The 20,435-nt window shown below is 38.0% G+C and overlaps 1 protein-coding gene across 7 annotated transcripts in view; it reads left to right on the forward strand.

Moving 5' to 3' along the window:
• brsk2a (BR serine/threonine kinase 2a) overlaps positions 1-20,435 on the forward strand; it is a 213,189-nt gene that overhangs the window by 92,322 nt on the left and 100,432 nt on the right. For all 7 annotated transcript variants that reach the window (XM_084095463.1, XM_084095460.1, XM_084095457.1 and 4 more), the window contains exon 2: positions 16,144-16,238. In XM_084095463.1, coding sequence (XP_083951589.1) covers positions 16,144-16,238 — 95 coding nt within the window. The remainder of the gene's footprint in view (positions 1-16,143; positions 16,239-20,435) is intronic.

Raw genomic sequence — 20,435 nt, forward strand, 5'->3', positions numbered from 1 at the left:
GTTTGACCACTCAGAGGCTGAAGGGATTTTTGACATGTGCTCTTTCTGCTCGGCAGGAGGTTATCACATACCGTCCAGACTCGACCCAATTAAACCCTCACACATGCAAATGCATGCACACACCCTCACGCCATTCCCCAGTCCACTCGTGGCCTTTTGTCCCTCAAACACGATACCTTTTTTCACTCTTCTTGCCAATATATGTTAATGACCTTCACTGTATAAAAGTAAAAAGTTAAAAATGAATCAATGCACCATGAGTTTACAAACTCTTAGGGCCAATTTACAGTGCACCGAATAGAGCTGCACGATTAATCGTTAAAAGATCGCAATCTCGATTCAAACACCCAAGCGATCTCATTCCTTAATGACAACGATTCGCCGGTGTCTATTAAACCTTTGACAAAATCACACCAGAACATTGTAGGTATAAAACATCTTCACAAACAGTCTTTTTTAACCACATAGTAATGTTATTTCTGTTACAAATATTCATATTATCACAGAAGAACGAAAGTAACCTGGCGCTTCAACGGTTATATTGATTAAATATTTACAAGTGACTGTTTAAAAAAAATAAAATAAAATTTTCATTCAAGAGATTCGTTCAAAAACGCATATTCATCCAGTAATGAAACAAGGGCTGAATCCGAAATCTCCCTCTATACCCTCAAATGGGGCATTCACTCCTCCAAGTGAGCAGTATTAGTGGACTAACATAGGGAATAGTGAATGATTTCGGATTCAGCTAAGGTTAAGTATTTATGAGTGAGTCATTGAATCATTCATTCAAACCAAGTTTTTTTTAACTCTTTCCCTGCCAAAGTTGCCAGCCACCGCCAGCATTTTTGATCATTTTCACAAAAGTTTCATGGCTCCCAGAATATGTTGTTGCATGAATATGTGAACATGCAATATATCAAAAGAAAGAACAGACCTTCTGCTTTTTAACAAACCCTTTTTATTCTAGATTCATGCATTCCTTTTTTATCAACACTTAAATATTTGTACATTTAATTAAAAAAAAAAACTGAGAATTTTTTTTTCAAAGACTACGTCTGGATGGGATTCAGAACGATGATCAAAACATGGAGTAGATTGAGTCCATCAACATCCCCAAATCTTCACAGTCCACGTCCTGGGTCTGCATTTTATTCAGTAACGTTAGGCAGTTTTGATTTATATGCTGTTTAATGTTGATGATCGCGTTATTTTACATATGCATCTGCTTACATTTGATATCGTTCATCCAGTAATTCATCGTAACATCCAGTGATATCGTTTGTTTCTGCTTCTTTTGTGCATGGTTTTTTTTTTTTTTTTTTGATCAGGAGATTCTGTACTCTTTCAGAAGATGTGTAATAGCGCCCCCTACCATATAACAGTGAAAACACGGAAAGCCGGAAATTTCCGTCAATGGTGGGGAAAGAGTTAAATAATTCAGATTAATTAAACATTTTAAATAGACTGCAGCAATTAACATTTTGTCAGAACCTCTAGTAAATTACGTTATTTTGCTTAGTTGTCGGTTCAAAATCGTGATCTCAGAATCGTGATCTCTGAAACCCAAAAATCCAGATTCTCAATTCATCCAGAATCTTGCAGCTCAAGCACAGACAGATCGCCGCTTGTCGGGACGTACTATAATCTGGTGATTGTCTGCTGTTGGTGCGTTGTAAATTGGCCTTTAAATCAGCACCATTTGGGGGAATATTGTTGGTCCACATATTCTGGATAAAATTATTCTGTCTTGCCAAGAACTTTTCGCCTTGCTGAGGTTTATCAGAGAAAAATTCAAAGTGCCTCTATCACATTTTAATTAAAATCTGTTAATTCATTTACAATCAGTTTGCAAAGACAAATTGTGACATTGCAGAAAACCAATATCCTTCCCCTTGTGGTTCTCGCAGTCTCAGAAATGAGTTTTCAATTAAAGTGGCGAGTTTGACTTCCTGTACCCCCTCTTGATGTACCGTCTCTTCATTCCGAGAAAGTCATCTAATTCTCACATGAAAGTAGCTGTTGAGAGCTCATTAAGGAAAGCACCTCACCGCGATATCCCATAAGCCCTTGTGATGGTGGTAAATAACTCATACAGAACAATGGAACAAAAACACCATTAAAGAAACAAATGAAGTTGAAGAATAGATTGGGGAAGTTCGGAGCGCTTGATTAATTTCACTGCACCATATGTGCACGCTGATATCGGGGATCTATTGAGCTCTGAGATCGAGTCTTCCTTGTTCAGCCGTTCTAACCCTCAGGCACTTGGCAACAATAATCGCTATATATCGACTCGTTATTCAAATCTTAGTTGACCTCCTGAATTGTAATGGAACTTGAGCTTGTAATTACCTTGTTTATGTGTGGTGAATGAGTATGTCGTAGAGGGGGTCTGGAGGGCAAGAAAGCATTTTGCGAGCAGCAAAAGTTGTTGGGGAAAATTTTAATTAAAGCTGACAAGACACATGGTTGTTCTCCTAAGACATCTGAAGAGAACTCATCTAGAATTCACCTTGGAAGCTACAGAAACTACAAGATGAGTGTTTCTTCAGCTATGGGCTCTTCTGGTCCTGGGGTCTGTCAAAGAATCTTGTAAAACACACTTCACACTCATGTAATTTTTCTTCTAACAATGTCCAACAGTGTATATAGATGCATCAGAGGACAGAGGTCTTTTCTTTTTCCTGAAATGTCATGAACATTTACACCTCAGTGTAATTTTCATCACATTGTTTCATTTTGTAGTGTAAAAGATTTTTGGAGCAAAATGGCTGACTCCTTTGTCTTGGGTAATTTTATGGCTAGCATATAAATATATTGAATATTTATAATTAAATAATGTTTCCACAATTTTTGCATAATTTAACAACTTGATTGGAAATGACACACAATTCATGCTTTTTCTTTGTTCTCACTTTTCTCACAATTCATCTCAAACTCTTCACTGGCCCTGTTGCATCCAAGGTAAACAAGTAACGTTTGATTTATTTATTTATTTGTTTGTTGTTATTTTTGCACAGTAAATATTTCAGTGTTTGCAATAAATTATTTTCATTTTAAAATTGAAAGCCATAAAATATAAAGTATAGAAAGTAATTAAAATAACTGATGGCATGGTAAAAACAAATTTGATAGAAATTTTTGTATAAACAGTATATCAGGGGTGTAACGGTACATGTATTTGTCCCGAACCGTCATGGATACCGACGAAATACAGTCAGTCACAGGCGATATACACAAAAATTTCTATCAAATTAGTTTTTACCATGCCATCAGTTATTTTAATTACTATCTATACTTTATATTTTATGATTTTGATTCTTTCAAACCAAGGCTTTCAATTTTACAATGAAAATAATTTATTGCAAACACTGAAATATTTACTGTGCAAAAATAACAACAAACAAACAAATAAATAAATAAATCAAACGTTACTTGTTTACCTTGGATGCAACAGGGTCAGCATCCTGTTTGTTTTCTTTATTACTGCACACAAATAAAAATAACCCTTTACAGTTTCGAATAATGTCTTGCTCTTCTCTGTATGACCATAAATGGAATGAAGTCTCACTTCAGTTCAGTGATGAAATATGCATCTCGTGGAAAAGGGAAGCCTCAGGTGCCGCTTCACTCGCTGTCTCCTAGTGGAAAGGTGAAGGAGACTCAGATGTAGATGCCACTTTTTCTTCTCCTCGCTCATCTTTCCGTGTTTTCTTGAAAAAGCATAATATTGAACTTTGTGCATCCACCATTGTCACCCCATGTTTATGAACTCTAACTCACAAAGAAAATTACAGCGTAGGCTACAACACGTTAATCAAACCAATAACTTTGAAATCAATAAGTTTGAATTAAACCAATAAGTTTGAAATCAGCCGTTGCATTTTACTGTCAGGAATCAGGAATCTCTTTTTTTATCAGCCCTACAAAAAAATATGACCCATGCAAGAGTGCATTCTGTTAGTGCTTAAAGTCCCCCTGTAGTCAATAATTGTATCCCTTAAAACTCATCTTTGATCACCAAAATGACATATTTAAAAGTTTTTTTTTTTCTTTGTGGTGGAGGTACACCACCCTCAACAGACCGTCGTGAGTCCCACTCAGAGTCACTCTGGGTGGGAATAAAATGCGAGTTCGAAAATGACCGCCATGGATCACTGGAAGTCTTGAGCTCCATGGGCTTCGAGGCAGTAACCCAAGCCCGAGAGGGTGCACTCTGGCTGGGGACAGAGTTCAGTCTCCACCGTGGTGGAGCTCTGAAAACATAACTCTACTCCCTTGCCTAATTTAGTATAAGCGGTTCTATGAATATGCAAATGATCCCCGCCTCCACTCACTCACTCCAGCTCAGAGATCCACTTGTTGACGATCACACGTTGACCTGATTGGTTACAAGGTAGTTTGTGAAGAAACACCAGCAATTTTAAACAATTTTGTTTTTGAGACTGTCTTTGGTTCACTGCAGTTTTAAGGAGAAAATACTCAGCAATGGTGTTGACTTATGAATTTGCACACATGTAGCAAATTAGCTCTAAAGAAATATTAATAATCAATAATAACTTGTTATAATTGATTAGGAATATTTGGATCAGTTAATAGAATTAACATAATGTTACATTAATTAATATTACAATATAACATGTTTGTCCCGTGAACACCCAGTGTTAATTGTTTATTAATTCTAAGAAATGTACATTGCTGGGGTATGGGAAATGTCTTTCTTTCTTTACAGTACTACTAAGAGCAAGTAGTCAAAATCGATATGATTAGCGACTCCAGTATATGAGTTTGAGACACGGACAACTTTACGTGTGACATGAACAAAGATCTTTATTAACTAGACTAAACATTTAAACTACTCTAACATACATATACATGCATGCATACAGTTTACCAAGGGAAAGAGAGCTGAAGCAGAATACAGGAAAGCAAGAAGTTAAAGCATTGTTTGAAATTCAGCAGATCAACAGTCCTGAGCAAACCATCAGTTTAGTTCTAACACACCCTTCTTTAAAAGGGGTAAGGATACTTTATGTATCAAATAATGAGACTAAGTTTGATACTTGCATGTCTCGCCCATTTGAATTAAACTGTCCTGATGCAGTTTGTTGAGGCTCCAGTTGATCTTTGCTGATGTTGTCTTGGTGAGAGAGAACCACTGGTAGTCAGAGTATCTTTGGTGAATGGAAAGACAAGGCCGCAGCCTGGCACAAGCTTGGGGGTCCTTAGAAAACTTCTAGTTCAGCATCTTCTTTACATCAGGATTTCAGAAAGGGACTAAGAGAGTAAGAGACTAAGGGAGACTAAGAGAGTAAGAGAGCTGATCTTGTGATCAATGATTTTTAAAGTGGGAAGATGTCACACCCTCTAATAAGAAGTTGTTCCCTTTGGAGGGAATTTCTTTACGACCCTTTGTTCAAGCAGGCCTTTGAACATGTATTTGATTGGATGTTTAACACAAGAATCTTCAAGATTCTTACAATACTAATGCGTCACAAAGTTAGCAAAATGTAATGTAAATTAACAAATGGGGGATGAAGATTGGAGTTTATAGAGACCAAACATGCCACACATATGATTTTGGTTAACCATAGTATGCAAGTCTGAAACATTAACCCAAAAGAGTTTAAAAGAGTATATAGGCCAAACCACAAAAAAGGAAAATCATGAGATGGGAAAATTAGATAAATGATTCATGTTTATACATTTCTCAAGTGGTTATATATATATAATATATAGGAATAAAGGGTTTATTCCTCCTTCTCTAAGTGAGATTCACAACTCTCTGCAAATTCCTTTTGGGGTCATAAAAAAAATCAGTCTCAAGCCCCTTTCACACAGCGCGTTGATCCCGGGAAATTGCCGTAAAATTGCGAGAGTGCCTTCTGTGTGAACGCAAACACGTCCCGGGATTGATGCTGGGATCGATGCCGGGATGGGGACCTAGTAACATTGCTGGGATCAGTCCCGTAACGTGCTCTGTGTGAACAAAAGCCAGGACCAATGCCGTAAGGGGTGTTTTGTTGCCCTTAGAAGAAAGTTTGTGTTCATCATCAACAAAGAAAGAACGAAAAAATGTCTACAAACTAGAATGAAGCCGAGACCAGGAGCTCCTTACTATCCGCGCTGGAGCTGAGATCGTTCGCCAGCTTTGTGGAACAGTACGCACGACCGAATCCGGAAAAAAATGCTCGAGCGTGGTTTCTCGAGATCGAAAGCGCAGATCATTAATAAACTTAAGACGCTGCGTAAAAAATTCCACCAAGTGCACGACTACAATGGAAAGAGCGGTAGCGGAAGATTAGACTGGCCTTTCTACAACACATCCTGACGTCACGTGTCTTTACGGGATCTTTACTGGATGTGTGTGAACGCACTCACAGATTCCGGAAAATCACTGGCAGTGTGAATGAACCAAAATCAAACGATCCCGGGACAAATCCCGGGACACATTATCCGTGTATTTTCCAGAATCTCTGTGTGAAAGGGGCTGTGTAACAGGACACCGGGTTCTGCCAGTGTGTCAGCTTCATTTGTGATGTTAGTTTTGGGGGAAGTTTCATAGACCTTTGTTGGGAGAGTGAATTTGCTGGATTATTCATTAAGTATAATATATATAGTGTGTGTCTGATTGGTCCAGATGCTACACATGGTTTGTCTTAAAGCCTATTAAAAACACCACATATACATATAAACAACATTAAAAGCTTGATTTTCAGCACAGGGGGACTTTGACTAAAATTTGAATTAAAACAGAAAATCTAAATCAAAATTGGAACAAAAAACATAGTAGTATATCAACGATATACTTAAACAAACAACCTTTCTTTGCTTTTGCTAATGTCTTTCACCTTATTTCAGAAGAAAAACAAAAGAAACTTTGTAAAAAGTGTGAACAGTCCAGTATCTGTCGGAATCTAAACCAAAATGTCTCTGTCTTGTAAAACAAACCAAATAAATAAATAAATAAATAAATATATACCTCACACATTTTCTATTTGCCCCTAAAGCCAGCAGAGACATGTAATAGTCTTTCAGGGTGTGTAAGGCTGTTTGCCCACCGCGGTGCGCCACACACACTCGTGTAGGATAAATGAGGCTGTGAGAGACTGAAGCTGTGGGAGATCGTATCCCAGTCCATCGATCCAGCCGAGAAGAGACACACACACACACGCGGACACCAGGCCTCCCCTGCCTCTTCTCCACCTGCTTTCCTCCGCTCTGCAGAGTTTAAAGATCGCTCGATCCTCTGATAGCTTTATCTCCAGCAGAGAGGGAGGTTTTACGATGACTGGAAAACGTATGAGTGGAATGAAAGAGTGGATAAATAAAAGTTTCCGTCTGGATTTTACCACTTTGGCTCCCGTTCTCAGTGGGAGAGCAGATCTGACGCTTCACATTAAACAGCCTGTGCTCTCTTATCATTCCTATTCAACCAAGATAGTATATTGATCCCTTGAATCCTATGTATATATGCTTATATACATACGCGTGTATGTTTATCCCATTCCACAAGGGAGCACATCATCTTACACATCATCTTCTTCTAGAAGTGTCCTTCTAACCCCAGAGGCAATGTTCTTACTCCATAGCAGTGGATCTGCTCTCTCACAGCTTCAAAAGAAGGAGATGTGCTTTGAGTCTGAAAGCTTGAGCCACGGGAAGCACACGGTCTCCTCCGTCAGCAAAGCAACACAACAAAGCACACTCATGAGGCTGCAGAAGAGTGTGTGTGTGATACAGCTGTAATGCCATCACATCCACAGTGACTAAACACACTCCACGTGATGTTCAGAGCGCAACATGTGGCAAACCCCAAATATAAGCAAGAATATCTCACTTTATTCTCACTATCCCCTTAATATTGGACACTTTCGGGTGAGAGACCTATCAGTAAAAAAAAAAAAAAAAAAAGTAAACTTGAAATAAAATGTTTTTGAAAATAATGATTGAGATGTGTATACAATGTATTCAGTATGTAATAAAAAGTTTTTTACTTGATGGCTACAAAACATAACATTTTAGGAATATATATATATATATCACATATACATATACATATTTTTGTATTAGGACATACAATTGCTAAAAAAATTCTCTCTCTCTATATATATATTATTTTATTATTATGTATATTATTTATTATTAGTATAAATATATAACTAATAAAAATTGCAAAAGGATGTAATGAGATAAAATAAAATATATTTCAAAATATTACTAAAAACTCTAATACTACACAAGTAATACTAAACCTACACTGCCTGATGGAGGAAGCTGGGTTTGTTGCGTAACATTACGGTATTAATGACACGATAATAATGAAGAGAGACAGCTTGTGCGAACCGTTACACAACTGTGTCGAGCGGTCCAAGAGCCTCTGGGTCTGTCTGTGCTAATCTGTTCAACAGAAAACATCTGCTGAGTCCCTGATCACACCCGCAAACACACACGACACACACCGTATCCATGCATGCGCAAGCGCTGTGTATTTACTTGCACACAATGAGAGGTTAAAGCTCATCTCTGAGCATGAACCAGCTTATGGACAGACTCCTGGAGGAACTCGGGAAACATTATGGAAAAGCCCCTTTCTAGTCTCACAGGCCGTGTAGAGAGGAACAAAATAAATGTCAACCTTCTGGCTACAAGCTCCCCGTGAGAGCCTGTACACATCTCACCATCAGCCCTGCTATTGATTCCTCACAACCCTTGTGGAACGGCACACTTCCATTACATTTTTTAAAGGGGTCATATCATGGACAACCGAAACAAAAAAATTCTATTGTGAAATGACGTGAAAATAAATTGACACTTCAAGTAGCGCCTTTTTTGTTTTGATATTTCCTGTTGTGTGTTCCGAGTTGTTTTGTTTTCTGAATTGTTCTGCCTCACTAGAAAATACTTAGATTGTTGTCAAGATGGCCGCCGGTCGCCGAATGAACTGACTTGATTAACAGGGACTGTTTGAGCTCATTAACATGTGACCGCCCATATATCAATGCTTATTAACTATGCTGGAGATTAGCCAATCATAGCAGAGCTCATTTGCATACAAAATAGTGGTCTTAAAGGTATGGTAGTTTTCAAAACCACCCTTTAATTGAAATGTAAGCCTTAAAAACTTTAATCAATGGTTATTTTCTATGCATGTTGAGATTAGCCAATCATAACAGAGCTTATTTACATATAGATGACTTAAAGGTACAGTAGCCTTTAAAACAGCCTTTAAATTTAAATGTCAGTTTTAAAAATGCTTATTTTCAATGTTGGTATATTGAGGATAGCCAATCACTAGCTCATTTACATGTTTTAAAGTCTTAAAGTTCTAAAAGGGCTGGTATAATGCCCCTTTTTACAATATGTAAAATAAGTCCCCAGAGACAGTGTGTATGTGAAGTTTTAGCCCGCAAGATATTTTTTTACAGCATGTTAAAAGTTGTCCCGTTTTGAGGGTCAGTAAAAACGCGTTGTTTTGTGTGTGTCCCTTTAAATGCAAATGAGCTGTTGCTCCCGGCACAGAGGGCGGAGCATTGGCATATTCTGTTATGATAATCTATAAAATCGCTCATGTGGGAACTGTTGTAAGATGCCTACAGAGTGACATGCTATTGCATTTGTGTTACGTACTGTATTGCATGTGAAAAGACTGAAAGAAATGTGAAAAGAAATGTGCACAGCTTGAGCAGACTCACAAATGTGCTCTACTACACCAACTCTTCCTCTTCTCAACATGGACTGCGTGTTCCCGGGAGCGGGGTTTATGTAAATTTAAGGGTTAGTGATGTCACTAACTCGGGAGGAAGCTTGTGTAGTCCCTACCAACCGTTTGTTGTAGTCCTTAAAAAACGATTTCTTTAAAAGCAAATATCTTCCTTTGCTTTGAACTTTGCAGATGTTGTTTATGCTCAAAGTTAGAAAAGTGAAATCATAATCAACCAGCCCTTTAAAGGTACTGTAGCCTTTAAAAAACATACATTTCAGCCTTAAGAAGATTCATTCTAAACGTAAGTGAGTGTTAAAATTGGTCATGTAAAACCTTGACTAACATTATAAATGGACTTCAATGAAAAATATAGTGTAAATGCAGGTACAGTAGGGCTCTTGTGTGTTTAATATTTGTTCCTCAGTGTAGCGTATGGATATTTTACAGCTATTTAAACGGCTAAGTTCTTTTGCACCAAATTTCAAAACAACATCAATGACAAATGCACTAAATGCTACAATTGTGAAGAATATGGCATCTTTAAGGCACAAAGGCTTGAGAATTTATTTCCTGTAGGAGTAGACGGATATTAAACCTTATATTGAACGTTTTACCCACGTTATGGTGGTGAGGATGACAGTAGGTGGCCCAGTTTGTCACGTGTGACTGCGTTTGCTTCAACAAGCAAACACTTGACTGTCTGCACACGTCGCCAGACCTGTCAGCGGAGTCTAATTGACATTCAAATGTATGCATGCACCTCCTCAAAATTTGATCACCCCTTTCCAGGGGGAAGGTATCGTAGGGCTGAGCAGTAAAGGTCCTTTGGCAAAAATGACAGACGCCCACATCCAAAAGCATATATGCGCACACTGCCGGGACAAACACCAGTCCTGGAAGTTGCAACAGCGACTCGTTGTGCTTTTGAAGCAAACTCATGCACAAAAAAACGCTTTCGGCAAAACCCTGGCCACCCCATCATCAGAATTTAGCAGCGCTGTCGTGAGAGATCCAGATTTCCCGCAGCCTGTCAGTGCCTGTCCAGAGTGGGACGGGGACAGCGAGAACGGGCCTGTCATAAAGAAACATCCTCCTGGTCGACAGGCCGAGAGCATTGCGGATCTAGAGAAAGAGAGGCAGTCAAAACACAGCAGCGGGACTCCACTGGGGCTTGTGCTGCTGTTCCGCTCAGATCTATTTTTAATGCCTCAAACTCCACGTCAGCAAAAGGAATGCATAATTATAGATTTTTGAATAATTCATGAGGGGCTCATTAGAATAAGGAGGCGGTTTGGCGAGCCACATATGTGCAGGGGCTTAGGAAACTTTTCCAGTTGTTGTGTTTTTAGGTAGTGCTCACATTTTAGGTAGCATTGTCCAAAACATCCATCCATCCATCCATCCATCCATCCATCCATCCATCCATCCATCCATCCATCCATCCATCCATCGTTTTTAGGTAGTGCCCACATTTTAGGTAGCATTGTCCAAAACATCCATCCATCCATCCATCCATCCATCCATCCATCCATCCATCCATCCATCCATCCATCCATCCATTGTTTTTAGGTAGTGCCCACATTTTAGGTAGCATTGTCCAAAACATACGTCCGTCCGTCCGACCGTCCAACCGTCCAACCAACCAACCAACCAACCAACCAACCAACCAACCAATACTGTACATACTGTACATACAATTCACTGATTGCAGTGGCGAACTGATTATTGATAATTTTTTGCGCAATACTATGGTGTAACCTCAAAACACTTTTAACATTTGTGCATGATTTGTAAACTGATGCCCACACATATCCAGAAGTAGAATGTCATTAAAGTGATGCCTGCCTGGGGAGAACCTGGATATTTTTAAACAAATTTTCAGTAGGTTCACAACTAAAATGTGCTAAAATGTGCTAAAATGTAATAAAACCCCTCTGATAGAAGAACTAGCATTATTTAAAGTAGACACAAGTTTAAGATCATTCACTAAATTGAGTCATGAGCCAACAGACATGAAGAAAAACTGTCCGCACTTTTGTGTACATATACAGAATGAACAACAACAAAATTAGAGATGCAGAAATCTTATTTCTGTCACAGAGGAGCAATAAGGAAAGGTCTGTGCATCTGGAGTCAGTTACGGCTGAGCGAAAGGAGGAATTTGTGAACTGCTTATTCTTCAGAGCGAAATTTTGGCAGTATGATCATAACATGAAAGGAATACTAGATAATATATTCAAGGTAGTATTATTTTAAGTAAACCTTTTTTTTTGGTCTTGTTATATACAGTACAGGAGTAGGGCTTTCAGGACTGCTTATTTAAATGAACTGACTGGTATGGTATCACCATACTATTTTATTTTTAATAAAAAAAAATTGTCATTTTTAAATCACAACTTGCTTAAAATAAATTTAAAAAAATACTATAAATTGGGTCATTTAGTCAACTCATTCCATTTAGTCAACATGGTACCAGAGCAGTATTTTTTGGTATGAATGGTGACTAAAAAAATGACAGTTATTGAATAAAAGGATAAAATATGTTATCCTGTTCAGCTGGTCTTCAGGCATAATGATAAAATATTATTTCATATATATTTAAAAATGAATATCTACTCAACTATTGGCAACTCCAACTGCAATATATGCTAATGCATATATTACATCTTGGGTCAAGGTGAATATTGTGTTTTTGAGCATTATGATGATGTTGCAGTGGACAGGAGCTCTTTTAATTGTATTGATTGTGAAGGTGCACACAGACTGAAATCAATACAGATCAAGCGCTCGCTCTGTTGTCAGTTATACGCTGTGACTCGGCCGAGTGTTCTTGAGTTCTTATCAGAGCAGATGGAGCGTGCACGAAGAGTTTCGTTCAGCAGTTCTCCTGTCGCATGGCTTTTTTCCCTTCTTTCTGATAAGGCCATTTCTTCTGCCCTTGCACTTAATACACTCTATCTTTGTGATAATGTCATGCGGTATGACGTCTGACTGTGATATGCTCTCTACATATATATTTGTGCTAATGTCTCTGTGTATTATCATTGCTGGCTGGAATAGGTCACAGTGCTCAAAGTGCATGAAATTCCTGGCCTCTTGAATCTCATAAACAGAAGCCTTTTGATTATGAGAAAGGACATTTTGTTTTTTCATTTTTGGGGGTATTTTTATTCCTGTTATTATGAGATATTTTTTCTTTATTTGTGGCCGGTGATGATGATTGGATCAATTCTAATGGTCTTGTCAACTGTTGAGTTCTCTGTCAGGCATCATTATTGTTTAATTAGCTTCGGATGACATTTGAATAATATTCCCTCTCTGTCTCTCCATCACTTGGCAGGGCAGAGCACCTGAAGTGAACACTCTGAAAGGTGCAGGGCTTTATTGTATAACGTATCCCTGTACGGTACACTCTATATCAGAGGTCACCAATTAGCCGTTTGCAGTCCAGATCCAGACCCAAGACTCCACCCGGAATGTGAATCGTTTATCATAAATTAATGTAATTACAACAGCATTATAAGCTGAAGCTGATATGGTTTATAAAAAAAAAAAAAACATTAACACTATTTTCAGGAAGAGTTTAAATGTTAACCCGATCTCACGGCAATTCATACTTCTTTTACTAGGTGGCGAATTCGTACGAATGACATACCCCTGACCCCGCCCCTAAACCTACCCAAATTTTAGACAAATCGTACGAATTGGTCGTGAGATAGCATTGGAAATTGTCATATGGAGCAACCATCATTTGAAAAGTAATAACATATTTCCTTACATACATTTGAGTGTACACTTCTTAATCGTTAATCATTTTAAAATGACTTCAAATGAAAATTATTTTGACATTATTAATTCATAAACATCATTAAGCATTTGGGGAGTCGCACCACATGACATTTTAGAACCTGAACTAAACTTCCCTTGTCCTGAATAGGTCAGGTTTGATAAGTTAAGAGACTTATGTGCATGTTTCTGCATGTTGGTTGCACCATCTGACAAAAAGTTTATCAAATATTAATAATAAAACTCTTTCACTTTTTAAAATACTTTTCTAAGAAATAATAAGCAACGAATAATTAACAATGGACCTTTGAATTATTAGAAAAATAATGCACACCCGAGATGGTAATGCGGCCACGAGGTGTGTACTATCTTTCAATAATTCAATGGCCCGTCAATTATTATAGTCAATTATTCCGCACACTATGGTTACCACACCTCAAAACATTGTTCAGATGATGTATTTTAAGACGTTTGTCAGGCTTTTGTCCTTAAAACACTCTAGTGTGTGGGACTAATTTCTTACGCATCTCATCCCAAGCTTCCGTTGGGGAACACCATCAGATTTGGCTTACGCAAACTTCCCCAGCAAAGTGAGTAAACATAATAAGTAACACGCCAAATTGGCTAGTGATTTGACACCGTTACCCACCACAGTTAATTTTTACCCACTTTTGGCGGGTGTTAATTTCAAACCCTGTTTGGGACATATTACTTCTTCATCTTTAATGGACAGCTCTGTCGCTTAGTTGCGTGCAACCTGTCACCATTAACTGCCCTGTCAATCATCTTGTCACAGTTAAAATCTTCCATTAAATCTAATTTCATTTCCTTCTCTTTCGGAGAGAAATGTAGTAGCACGAAGATCTGCCAGTTGTGGGTCTTTCATGCGGAGACTCTCCTTATGTGTTTGCAATTTGAATATAATGATGCATTTGAAAGTTAATGGCTAAAGTATCTTTACAAAAGTTCAGAATGTTGTTGCAGATGAAATTTTATAACATTGAATAAATAAATTTTCGTCAGGTAAGAACTGATAATTAATCACTCAAATCCCTTTATCTAAACCTCTCTACTTAACCGCATATCCTCCATGTCTGTAGTTTTTTAACACTTTTCACTCGTGTTTGTAGTTCTAACTGAATTCTGGTCCACAGCGTAATGGGTTGTGGGCAATATTAGCCGTTAGAGTTTGCAATGATCTGCACTTCGGATTCTAACCGGAAATAGTAGATCATCCGGGTATCTTTGGAATACTCATTTCAACATACTACGACTTGGGACATACTAATTCTATTTTCGAATACTATTTAGGACGGACAGTATGCGAATTGGGACGCACCATGGGTAACAAGAGGGATAACCAGGAACAGGTGAAGGTGATTAGTTGTCATGGAACATAAAGTACTGGGGAATCATGACAGTTGCATTTTTAATGTATTATTGGATAAAAATGTATTCAAATACTGTTCTGCTCAAAATGTTTTTCTAAGAAATAATTGTACAAGATAATGACAAGCTACTTCAGTTCAGTGCCACTTGTTGAATCGCACAGCAGACAGAATACATGAGCTGAATGACGATTTGAAAAGCGCTATACACATACATCTTTATAGCACTAATTATATTATATTATATTATATTATATTATATTATATTATATTATATTATATTATATTATATTATATTATATTATATTACAGTTTCATTACAGACATAAAAACAGAATTTGCCATTTCATCTCCTCTTCAGCAGTGGATAGTTTTTCAATTCATCTTAAAACCCTTCAAAAGCAGCCATTTTCCTTTAGCTTGTAAAGAGCCATTGAGTCACACGAGAGCAGTGGTTGTTCAGGAGTGTCTGTTGAGTGTCATTGGGGACGAGGATTTGGTTGGGATGAGGTGGGGGGGTTCTTACACTTTATTACAAACTAAAAACATTCACTGCATCCTCTTTGCAAATCACAGCATTTTTCGTTTATGCGCTTGTCAGTTTTCCGATACGCGTGCACCTTAGGATATGAAACATTCATTATCTTGTCTCGCACAGGCGTCAAACCCTCCCCATCTACCCAGCAATTCGTGGTGCAGCAAACAACTTTGCTGAATCGTCTTTAGTGGTTTTTGTTTCGTTTGAAAATGCTTGCTCAATTGTGGAAGGACCTGAGGTATTTACGCTATAGATTTTTCTTTAGAAAGTCCTTGAAAGTATGGAGAAGAGAGGGGAACCGTGAAGCATGGCTCTGTAAGCCTGTAAACATTCAACACTTTGACTAATAAAAGTGTTAACCGTGTGGCGGATGTTTCGTAGAAACCATTTACTTTGAGCTGCTCGCGCACCATGAAACTCCACGTCACGAGTGATAAAGCAGAAAGGCCTTTAGGTTGCTGCTGTACACCATCAATTTGGCTCGCAGTTTTGCTTATCTACTATACCTGGCCGTTGGTCTTGAGATATGAATGGAGCGTCTCACAGATGCCGAGGGAAAGACGCTCGTGTTTCGGTGTGTGAAAGGAAATGGCCTGTGAAAGGGTTTTTGTGCAGTTGTGATTAAATTGCTCAGCCATGTTGCAGACCAATGTTGTGGATGCAGACCAATGATTAGACCAGTGGTTTTCTTTTCTTTCAACCTTTTCTTTTTTTCCCTCTAGGCCTTGTAAAGCTCGGGATCCACTGTGTCACATGTCAGAAAGTCGCCATAAAGATTGTAAACCGAGAAAAGCTCAGCGAATCCGTGTTAATGAAGGTAAGATTTCATTCTTTCTTGGGAAATATCAGATTTACACGCGCAAACAGAAACAATTCACTCCAAAATGTAAATTGTCATCATTTACTCACCCAAAACTTGATTTGACTTACTTTCTTCTATGAAACACAAAAGGAGAAATTTAGCAGAATGTCAACGCTGCTCATTCCATACAATGAAACTGAATGGTGACCAAAGGCTCTCAAGCTCCAAAAAATGACAAAAAGCACCATAAAAGTATAGTCCGTTTAACTCATGCACTATATTTTTCAAGTCTTCTGAGGTTATACTGTATGATAGCTTTGTGTTTGTTTGTTTTTTTAATTTAAAGTCATTATTCACTGAAAATCTTCCCTTTGTTGCAGCTCTTAAATGTAAAAAATATATATATAAAGTCGATGATGCCAAATGTTTTTGTTCTTGTCTCTTGTAAATCTGGAGGTGCCATATTTGCATATGCACATAATTCAATCTGGCTGAATAACAAATTTAGGTTTAACAGCTATCATTCGCCTTCACAAGACTGATTGTACAATGTTATGCTCATATAAAACATAATGCACTTGAAAGTCATATTGACTACTACTGTGATATTTTTGGAGCCGGTCAATGTTCACTTTTATTGTATCTAAAAAACAGCATGAATATCCTGCCTAACATCTCTATTTGTTTTTCATGAAAACAAGAAAGTCATACAGGTCTGGAACAGCGTGTTGGGTGTTTAATGCGTTCATTTCTTCCTCTAGTTTTTCCTAAAGTTGTTTAAAAATAAAGATGAAACAAATGAATTAATGAATGAAGCCGAGACTACAGGCTCATAATGATATTTATTGCCTGTAAAACTATACTCTGGGTAGTAGTTGGCCCATAATTATCTCCTCTGATAAAAGCAGTCGTGGGAACACCGAGACTAAAACTGGAGACCGAAGAACCTGATTAAGGATAATTGTCTTTCAAGGGAGGCGTATTAAATTATGAGATGCTTGTTATTATTTGGAAATGGGGGCAAACTTGTAGAATGCCTTAATTTAGAATGTCATCTAACACACATGCTTAAAATATATAATTTTGGATGCAAACTTATATAGTAACTGTTTTCCTTTTGCTCTAACGGATATTAACGAGGAAGGGATTTGGCCAGGACAAGCGGCAATAAATAAACTCAGCAAGATTAGAGACCGTAAACACTACAATTCTTTCAGATAATGGCACATTTGAGGTTTTTCCTGGAGGCCGAGGCCCAAATTAAGATCTTTTTTGGAAACAAGCAGCACCCGAGGCTTAGAGACTTAAGGTTTTTGTAGGACTGGCAACTAAAATGTAACTAAAAAATTTTTTTCAGGACCATTTAACCTGTTCGAATCATGTCCATTATTTTATTTTTTTGTGTTCACATAGCAAGTGCCAAAACTTTTAGCAAGTTTCGTACCATTCCGATAAAGAAAAAAAGAAAAAAACAAAAAAAAACAAATGTAAAATGTTTCGGTCAAAAATGACCGAAGAGGGTAAACATTTTCAAACATTGTACAACATATAAAGTCATCTACAGTTACCTAATCTTTTGGATGTAACCAAAAGAAACAAACTATAGCTCGATTCCACATATTTTGTGTGCATGTGTGTGAGCATGTATATGTATATATAGATAGAGATAGATAGAGAAACAGATAGAGAGAGAGAGAGAGCGCGCTTACATTTAAATTCAGTCTAATGTTTTGTCTACAAGTCTAAAGAAAAATGGTATTGTACTTGGCATCACCATTGTACCATGTTCAAAAAACCGTGGACATTTTTAAAGCACTGCTCTCTGCAGCCAATCAGAACCCCTCGCCGAGCGGGCAGCCAATCAGAAGCCCTCACCGAGCAGGCAGCCAATCAGAAGCCCTCGCCGAGCGGGCAGCCAATCAGAAGCCCTCACCAAGCGAACACGCCCCATATCCGCTTCTCATCAGCACCAACACTTCCACATAAACTCCAAACGACCCGACTGCACTTCAGAAACAATGAAGACGATTAAACTCCTCAGGTCTAAACAGTCTGTGTTTACGATGTAATTTATTCCACATATCACATAAATAATGCATGTTCCACCCTGCCTGAACTTGAAGTTTAATGTGACTACAACAGATATTACAATTTGCAGCCGTTGTTTTCATGTAATTACTTCGGTATGAGGTAAAAGTCGATTTGAACAGCCACCAATTTATCTCCACATGGGTTTGAGAGATGAGGGGGTGGATTGTCAGGGTTATTTTGGACAGCAGCCTCTGTTCGGAGCATATGTGTGTGTGAGTGTATGTGTGTGTGATTTGGTGTGCTGTCTTACTCTTGGCTTTGACATTCTCATTGTTGTCGTCCTGTCACCGAGATGAATATGGGCTATCCCAGCACCTGCCTCTCCTCTCATTCCTGCGGCTCCAGACCAGCATTGCAAATGTCACCTTTTTAAATGCAAATGTTGCGTTCTCTGTTTCCGTCCTGGCACCTACGCCCCGACGCCGTGTCCCGCTGGGAATGAGACTCTCACAATCATTCTTTCCAGTGTCCACATCACTGATTTTATTTGTAGATGTGGAGGACATAACCATATGAAGTGCACACAAGCACACATGGGCCAAATTCACAGCAACCGTGTTGAAGGATTATAAGAAAGAGGATTTAGATTGAAAAAGATGATGTTATGGAAGCTATGAGAGTTAGAGAAGGACTTCAGTTTGGGCTTAAATAAATAGTTCACCCAAATATGAAATTCTGTATTCATTCACTCACTCGCATGTCTTTTTGAAACCGTTTGGATTTGTTTTCTTCTGTGGAACACAAACGGAGATGTTTTGCAGAATGTCCATGCTGCACTTTTATGTATAGTGATAGTCAATAGTGACCATTACTGTCATTTTCAGTGAATAACAAATGTAATTTTGGTTTGTTTATCACACAAAGTTGTTATATAACTTAAGAAGACTTGAAATATGTAATATAGACTATACTTACTTTTATATTTTCACATCCTTTTTATGTAGCTTGACTAACCCAGTGTTATTTTAGTCACCGAAATACAACCGAAAGGGCACTTTACTATTAGTTATTAAAGGTTGTCGGCCCCGACTCTCAAATTATTTTAATTTATTTACATTTTTACTGTTAGATACCCTGAAATTTTTAAATTGTGGATGTGTGTCTGAATTGTGACAACATTGACTTTCAGCAGCTTTAAACTAGGGGTGAGCACGGCACAACCTAACGCGGGGCTAGTTGTAACACACATGGTTTAAAACTTTCCACACATGCTAGCAAGATGAAACTTAGTGTATTTACTAGTTGCCATATCAACACTATATAGTGAAAAAATTGTGGCAAAATGAAAAAATCTTTGGAAGATATCATTGAACATTTATTTAACCATAGCAAAAGTAAATTCCTTACTGAAGTTAAATTTTCATCTTTTTGTGTGTGTGTGTGTGTGTGTGTGTGTGTGTTTATTTAAAACTAGACAAATCTGATATTATTTCTATCTTATATCTGTTATATAAAGGGGTGGTATAATGCCCTTATCACAAGATGTAAAATAAGTCTCTGATGTCCCCAGAGTGTGTATGTGAAGTTTTAGCTCAAAATACCACACAGATATTTGTATATAGCATGTTAAAATCGTCACTTTTTTGAGGGTGAGCAAAAACGCACCATTTTGTGTCTGTTCCTTTAAATGCAAATGAGCTGCTGCTCCTGGCACAGAGGGCGGAGCTTCAACAGCTTGCACTCACACAGACATGCACTGAAAATTTCAAAAACTTTTAGCCTTTTATGTTCAAACCGGATTCAGACAATGATGAAGACGAGACTCAAGAAGAGGTGACAACATGTAGAGGCAACAGGACGTTTCTGAATGGTTAGTTGGTGAATTTATGTAGCTTATGTGTAGTTATCTTCTAGTCATTGATTAGCATATTCTGTCATGATAATCTATAAATCGCGCCCGGCGCATGGTCTAAAAGGCTTGTCCCTATTCTCTTAATGAGTAATGGGTATGTTTTGGGATTTACGTGCGTTAAACCAATCAGAGTCTCATCTCCCATTCCGTTTAAAAGCCAGTTGCGCTCGCGCCATTGGCAGATTCGCTATTTACATGACGGAATTTGATAGTGGAAAGACCGAACGCGTCTCCAGAGCGCAAACAGAACTGCTCGTGCGCGAGGTTAA

This window comes from Abramis brama (assembly GCF_963993115.1).
Source record: "Abramis brama genome assembly, chromosome: 20".
NCBI classification, from domain to species: domain Eukaryota; kingdom Metazoa; phylum Chordata; class Actinopteri; order Cypriniformes; family Leuciscidae; genus Abramis; species Abramis brama.